This window comes from Eumetopias jubatus, unplaced genomic scaffold (assembly GCF_037043125.1).
Source record: "Eumetopias jubatus isolate StellerSeaLion01/CBP00866 unplaced genomic scaffold, mEumJub1_p1.0 scaffold_17, whole genome shotgun sequence".
Lineage (NCBI taxonomy): Eukaryota > Metazoa > Chordata > Mammalia > Carnivora > Otariidae > Eumetopias > Eumetopias jubatus.
In genome coordinates, this window is record NW_028274823.1 from 31,050,214 (window position 1) to 31,058,334 (window position 8,121).

At 47.4% G+C, this 8,121-nt stretch overlaps 1 protein-coding gene across 1 annotated transcript in view; it reads left to right on the forward strand.

Moving 5' to 3' along the window:
• The window catches only part of PYROXD2 (pyridine nucleotide-disulphide oxidoreductase domain 2), a 28,963-nt gene extending 27,449 nt beyond the window's left edge, over positions 1–1,514 (forward strand). Inside the window, 2 exon segments of the mRNA XM_028098464.2 lie at positions 412–532; positions 1,261–1,514. Coding sequence (XP_027954265.2) covers positions 412–532; positions 1,261–1,337 — 198 coding nt within the window. The 3' untranslated portion in view covers positions 1,338–1,514.
• Positions 1,515–8,121: the final 6,607 nt, after the last annotated feature.

The window sequence follows — 8,121 nt, forward strand, 5'->3', positions numbered from 1 at the left end:
TGCCATCTACAGTGACTCTGCTGGGACATGAACCCCTGGGGGCCCAGGCTCTTGGCCAAGGCTACCAAAATAAGTCAAATCCTCCATTTTTCAAACACAGTGAGGAGGATTTATTGATCTCAGCAAAACCCTTAAAATCTCCCTCTTCTTTCCCCTTTCAGTTCCTTCCCAGTCTGAAGACGCTCCTCACCTTTCTTTCCTCCTGAAAAGTGCCTCTGGAAAACTCCATCCGCGGCCCAGGGACATGCACCTGTTCTCTCTCTTCCCCTCCCCTTTCTGCTTCATAAGAATCCAAGAAAATATGCTGGAAGGAGAAGAACCTTCCTGGGAGGGGAGGAGGGGGAGAAACTCGCAAAGGCCGTAAAACTCCTAATACTCCTACGTTAACCACTGCGGCCCCGCCTCCCGCAGAACATCTTCCACTGTGCCATGACCCTGGACCAGCCCTACTTCGCCCGCCCTGCACCCCCGTACTCCAGCTACCACGGGCCCCTCCAAGGCCTGTATCTCTGCGGAAGTGGTGCCCACCCGGGTGAGTGCCCCAGGGCCCCCTTTCCTGTGCAGCTAGGATCGGCAGTGAGGCAGGCAGGGGGAGAGGGGGAGAGCAGGGAAGTCCCACGAGAACAAGCCATCCCCCATACTCAGGCTTCTCAGCACGCAGGAAACGAGGAGCAGCGGGGGCCTCTGCCAGCTGGCGGCACCCTCCACCCTCGGGGTAGCTCACACCTCCTCCTCACGAGGCCCGAGAATAGGTCACAGAGGCGGCTCTCCAAATGCCGACCTTGAGCTGAGAGAGACCCATGTCCCTGAATCCCACCTCCAGAGTTTAGACCAGTACGGGCTGGTAACGTTGGTAACGTTGCGTTTCCCAATCTAAAAATTCTTCCCAGCCTCTATGCCAAGCCTAACAGACCTCGCCAAGGCTGCCATTCCTTATGGACACATCCCAGAGAGGTCTGTACGCCCACAGCTTCCCCCTCGCACCCTGAGTCAGTTTCACCACCCAGCACATTGACTTCCAGACTGAGGGGGGCCCTTGCTTGGACCGCTCGCTGGGCCACCTGCCCAGAGCTCTGGGGGAAGAAGCCTGGAGGCGAGCCGGGAATCTGTCTTTATAGTTATCCCAGGGGCTTCTGATGCCCGCAGTCCGAGCGGCGGCCCGCAGGCACCAACGCTCAGCTTCTCTGTAAGCCCCGGCCCTGCGGGCGCCCTGGGCAGAGTTATGAGCACAGCTTAGGTTCCCGGGTGACTGGCTTCCAGGAGGGGGCGTCATGGGAGCCGCTGGACGCAATGCAGCCCACGTCGTCTTCAGAGACCTCAGGAGCGCGTCACCCTGAACCAACTCTGACCTTGAGACTTAAGTCCCCGTTGGGTCAGCGCCCCAGGACATGCCTGGGGGCCGACAAGCCCTCGTGCTCAAGCCACATACAGGTTACGTGTGACACTTGTTAACCTTGCACCCCTGACTTCCTGGATGAACTGGTTTGGTTCTATTAAAAGCAGTGTTTTATATAGATAGTTTGTGGGGGTTTTTTTAATATATTTTCTATGTATGAGTAGATATTTGCAGTTTTCCTATATGTTAGCTTTTTCTGTGTATTAGTAAGTGCATATGACTATGTAATAATAGGTGGGATAAGCTTGTCTAGGATCCTCAGCCTTCTCACCTCGGCTGCAACCAGTCCATATGACCAGCAGAAGGCTTTAATTCAAGCACCCCATACTCACTGCTGGGTCCCACTACCAGCTAGACCAGGGGACAGGGGCGGGGGGGCCTCATCTATTGCTATCACATTCCTGGCAAACTGTAAGAAAGGACCCAATTCCCTAACGAGCCACAAAGCCATCCATAGGGGCCAGGGGTCCGAACAAAGTTTGGCATCTCAAGCCACGAAAACCAGTTAGCAATCAAGGGTAAGGGTGCAGTGGATGCAGCTGAGGGCCACCTGGGAGCTCACACTCCTGAATCGAGAGCATTCAACCTCCTACCTCCCATGAGCTATACCTGGCACATCACTGAAAACTTTAGATGGAAACCTGTGTTATTCTCAAGTGAATTGGGTCGTCGCTCTTGATCAGAAAGATTCATACAGATGCCCCATATATAGTGCAGCTTTCCCAGCCTGCTTCTCCAACTCCAGCAGCCAGGGCTGCTGCTGTGGTCAGGGGGACCCGTCAGCAGAGGAAGCAGAAGGTTCCCCGGGGAATCTCTTCCCTCCCCTACCCAGGAAAATTTATACAGATTAAGATATAGCCATCTCCTTACTTAATCTTGCTCAACTCAGATTTTTCATCTGCAAAGGAGTTGCTTTAAAGATCAAATAAGACAATAGGTCATGCTTTGGTCCAGGACCAGGCGCACCGCCAACGTTCAGCACGTGGCGGCGGTCTGGCTGCTAAGCCTGCTGGGGAAGGTGCTACTGTCGTTTTGTGTTCTGCAGAAGGCGGCCTCTTCAATATTCTTTTTTTAACCTGGCGCCCAGAACTAAAACCAGCCTGCTAACAGCAGTGTGTCTAGGGTGGAGCAGAGTGAAATTTGAATCCATGGAGCTTTTTCCTTAAGAACGGCTGCCAAACTAGGGTCCCTATTCGGCTCTGGCACAAGTGACCTTCTGAGCTTGTTGAAAATCTGGTTCTGGTCTGGGTTCTGAGATAAACTTTCCTCACTTGCCCTCAACGCCCCACAGGCTTCTTCCCAGGAAATGTTTGGAAGACAGGGAGGAAGGAAGGAAGGGAGGAAGAAGCATGTGGGGTAGGGCAAATGCTGGCTGAAATCTCTAGTCAGACGGGTCTTCATTCTCTGTGAAGCCAGGCGCCCTGGTCCAGCACACCCCGTTCCCAGCACTGGCATACAAAGAGCAGAACTGAATAACAAATAGGAACCTGCCCAATCCCCGGAGGCCTGGGGCACATCACATCTGATCTGGTGTTTCAGAATGTCCATGATTGGGGAGCGGGGGGCGGTTGGTGAATAGAAGTCACAAAAGGGGTGCCTGGGTGGCTCAGTCGTTAAGCGTCTGCCTTCGACTCAGGTCATGATCCCGGGGTCCTGGGATCGAGCCCCGCATTGGGCTCCCTGCTCAGTGGGAAGCCTGCTTCTCCCTCTTCCACTCCCCCTGCTTGTGTTCCCTCTCTCGCTGTCTCTCTCTCTGTCAAAATAAATAAATAAAATCTTTTTAAAAAAAGAAAAAAAGTCACAAAAGCTTGTAGAATGTAGGAAAAATTTAAAATATAGTAAGTCAGGGGCGCCTGGGTGGCTCAGTTGGTTAAGCGACTGCCTTCGCCTCAGGTCATGATCCTTCAGTTCCTGGATCGAGTCCCGCCATCAGGCTCCCTGCTCAGCAGGGAGTCTGCTTCTCCCTCTGACCCTCCCCCGCCATGTGCTTTCTCTCTCTCTCATTCTCTCTCAAATAAATAAACTCTAAAAAAAAAAAAAATAAAAAATAAATAAAATATAGTAAGACAGAACATAAAATGCAAACATAATCTTGCTTGCAGAGAAAATCACTGTTACTATTTACACTACTTCCAGATAGTCTTTTAGATAATTTGGATCACTTTCTTTTTTTTTTTTTAAGATTTTATTTATTCATTTGGGAGACTGAGATACAGAGAGAGAGAGAGAGCACGAGCAGGGGGAGAGGCAGAGGGAGAGGGAGAAGCAGGCTCCCCGCTGAGCCAGGAGCCCAATGTGGGGCTCGACCCCAGGACCCCGGGATCATGACCTGAGCTGAAGGCAGACACTTAAACATCTGAGCCATCCAGATGCCCCGGATCATGTTCTATATTCTGAATGTGGGTTTTACAACTTCATTTTGTTTTAATTCATGTCGTGAGCATTTTTCAGCCATAAAAATTCATTGAAAACATTATTATTAATAGCTGCCTAATATTCTCTTGTAAGGACATACCGTAATTAATGATGGGACCCTGAGTTCAGCCTTGGCCTTGATTGCTAATTAGCACCAGCCAAAGGCCAGAAAGCTACTCTTGAATTGCACTACTTCTACTTGAGTGATTCGCCATCGAGTCTGCCTGGGTGCAGCTGCTGTCTAGGCAAACATTCCCTCACGGAGGAGAAACTCAGAGCACAAGTGGAAAGAAGGGAAAGAGCATTCCTAGCACAGAGAGGAAACGCTTCCCACTGTTTGGTGACTTCCTGTCTCTGGGCAGATAACATTTGGCCCAGACCAAGAGACACGATCGATGGATCCTACAAGCCCCCGGCAGGCCGTGGCCGAGCAAGGGGGATTGAGCTTTCCCTAAGTGCTGACTGCAAATTGACCGTGGATTGGGCAATGGGTCCCTTGTTGACTTCAGAATGTAAAACTCTTACAAGGATAAATAAGTCAGTGCCATATTGTTACCTGATTTACAGTTGCCTATTTCCCCCAGAGCAGTAGGGAACACTTCCTCTGAGGCGCAACTGTGTAAAAACCCAAAGTGCGTGTGAGCCTCACCTGGTTAAGTCATTAGGTCATGTGGCCGGCCCCTCCTGCTCTGGTGGCCCCTGGGTGATGGTGTCCAGAGTCCGGGTGAGAAGTGAGGTTTATAGCCCTGGAGGGAATTCGGGCATCCTTGTTGGAGGAATGACAGATGTGGCTGGCCGAGCCACCTGTGGGCCTTGGGAATGTGCATTTTTCTGACACATGTTCTGTTTGCAAAGCATTTGACAATGCTGAGTTTTCTGTGGGACACTGATATCACCTCCATGGCCAAAGCAGAGATGAGACTTGCCCGAGCACAGGGCAGCATTCTGTGGGGGACTGAAAAAAAGTGAAATAAAAAGGAACACAAAATGCAAATGAGGAGAAACTCAAATGACAGCAAATTTGAAAAAATATTTAACCTCACCAGGAATCAATGAAATGCAATGACAACTAAAATATCATGTTTTGCCTATGAAACTGAGAAAAATTATTGTAATAGAAAATTGCCAGTGTGGGCAGAGAAGATGCTCTCATTTATTGTTGGCAGTGGCATAAATTTGTATTTGATGAGGCACAAAAACCAACATCCAAAAGTCAACCCATTTGGTGGACGACTCAACACCTTGTCATGTAGCCTAAGGAAAATATCAGAGATGTCCCCAAAGATTTAGGTACAAGCATGTTCATGCAGTGTTACTTGGCAATGGCAAAATACTGAAAACAGCTTAAATGTCCCAAAATAGAGAATTAGTTAAAGGAATCATAATAATTGCATGTGATGGGTATGCCTAATATGTATATATATGTATGAATGCATGTACATACATGTACATAATATGTATTTTGTATACATATTAGAGCTATATGTGTGACATAATGACATATATGTCAAAAGACAGAGACACAGAGAGACTGGCAGATAGACAAAGTTGAAGAAGAACAGAAACAGAGAGACAAATGAGAAAGAACCAAGCACACCCAAATATTAGCAATAGCCTGCAGTCTTTCTAGCCACTTGGTGGTGGTTTGGAAAATGTTCCTTAGTACCTTCATACAACCTATCTTAGCTGAAGAACAAGCCCAAAGTAAATGGATGGGGCTTTGAAACTTTGTTTAAAATGATGATCCAGGCCAGGTCTAAATGATGTGAACTACTTGTGCATTGATGTCTATTTATGGATCACAAATCTGAGGATTTCAGACATGGTGTGGGTCTTAGATTTTTTTAGTGGGAGAGTTGAGGATCTCTCTCACTTAAGTTCCCTTAACATCACAAAGGGGGAGGGCAGCATATTGTCAGTGTTTCAACAGCCCAATAGAAACCCTGCGTTCTTGGAAGGAGACGACAGAGGTGAACCCAAACCTGGACTTTCTTCGGTTTTATCTGAAATTATAACAGTTCTGTTAGGCAGGATGTCAGATCAGCAGCTCTGTAGCTGCTCCTTGACTAATAAGAGAATTGGAAGATGAATTAAATGCTACTGAGCCAAAAGCATTTGCTTAGCAGCTTGGTATGCAAAAATCTTCCAAAACAATGGGTCTCTTAAGAAAAAGTCATAAGGAGGGGCACCTGGGTGGCTCAGTCCTTAAGCGTCTTCGGCTCAGGTCATGATCCCTGGGTCCTGGAATCGAGCCCCGCATCGGGCTCCCTGCTCCGCGGGAAGCCTGCTTCTCCCTCTCCCACTCCCCCTGGTGGTGTGTCCCTTCTCTCGCTGTGTGTCTCTCTGTCAAATGAATAAATAAAATCTTAATAAAAAAGAAAGAAAGAAAGAAAGAGAAAGAAAGAAAGAAAGAAAGAGAAAGAAAGAAAGAAAGAAAGAAAGAAAGAAAGAAAGAAAGAAAGAAAGAAAGAAAGAAAGAAAGAAAGAAAAAGAAAGAAAGAAAGAAAGAAAGAAAGAAAGAAAGAAAGAAAGAAAGAAAGAAAGAAAGAAAGAAAAAGAAAAAGTCATAAGGAGTTGTCAATAGTGAAAAGTCACTGGAGTAAGACTTACATTTTCCCCACTGCGCCAGTCGGCCTTTCCTCCTGTTTGATCTTCCAGGACCTCTGCAGAAAATGTAGGTCTGGCTCAAACACTGCCATGCATAAAGGGGCTGAAGACACCTTCCTCACAGCGGGAATGGGAGAATTATATATATAAACATAGCTCACCAAAATATGTATGCCCTGCAACCCACTAATCCAGTCCCAGGTGTATATCCAGCTGACGTGCTTATGTGTGTTCACGGAAGACACATACTAAGCCCCTCATGGCAGCACTGTTTCTAATACCTCCGAACTGGAAACTACCCACATGCCCATCAACAGTAGAATGAATAAGTCAGTTGTGGTATATCCACATAATGGAATCCTATTCAGCAATGAGAAATGAACAACCTAGACCCACATGCCCCAAGACCATGTTGAGTCAAGAAAACCAGATACAAAAGAATACAGGCTATGGAATTCCATTTATAAGATGTAAAAAAAACAAGTAAAAAGTAATCTCTGCTGTTAGAGATCTACCTTCGAGAGTGTTAGGGACTGGAAGGGAGACTGAGGAAGGCTCTGGGGTGCTGGTAATATTCTGGTATTTGATTCGTGTGACAGTTACGTGCATGTGTTCAGTCTCCAGAAAAATTCATGGAGCTCTACACCTAGGATGTTGCAGTTTTCTGTATGTTATACTTGAATAGAAAGGTAAAAAGAAAACTAGCTTTTGGTGCCTGGCACAAAGTGATATTACTTATTAGCATCATTACCGTAAAGCTCTTACTTACTGGCAAAGCCTTAACTCTGAGTCTAGACTAGGATGGAAATGAGGAGGAGGGTAAAAGGGGAAAAAAGAGGGGAAAGGACAGAAGGGATGTGGTAGACAGACCCTCAAGGTGCCCCCACCCACGATCCTTGCTTCCTGCTGTTCATGCCCCTGTGTGACTCCTCCCTTTGAGTGTGGGCAGGACCTGTGACTTGCTTCTAACCAAAGGTGATGGGGTATATGTGACTGTGTCGTGAAAGATAATAGTGTCCGTCTTGCAGGAAGCTCTCTCTCCCTGGCTGGCTGTGAGGAACCACATTGGGAAGCCCTACATGACAAGTCACTGAGGTGGCCTCTAGGTTCTGAGACTAGCCTCCAGCCAACAGCCAGCAAAAAAGCCTGAAGCCCTCAGTCCTAGAGTCCAAAGGATCTGAATGCTGCCAACGGCCATGTGAGCAGGGAAATGGCTCCTTCCCCAGTCGAGTCCCCAGAGGACAGCGCAGCCCTGGGCAATGCCTGGATTGCAGCCCCATGAGACCATAAGCAGAGGATCCAGCTAAACCTGCCCGGAGTCCTGACCTATAAAAGCCATGAGTTAATGAATGGGTATTGTTTTAAGTTTGCAGTAATTTGTTACACAGCAACAGATGATATAAGAGAGGCCAAACAGCCAGATCTGGGTACAAAATGTATCTGATGATACAAATTTAATTTGTGGCCCTAGATTTCAAAATATTTCCATGTAAATTGACCCTGTGAAATGGAAATCTCTTGGTGGCGCTAAGCCTGGAGTCAGCTATCACTGAGGTCAACAGTCAGACACACTTCGGTTTGGATCCTCACTCTACTGACATTTGAACTTGGCTAAGTTTCTTTATTCTTCTGAGTCTCAGTTTCTTCTGGTTAATGGGGATCATGATATTTTGTGTGACAAGAAGCACATAGCAAAGACTAGT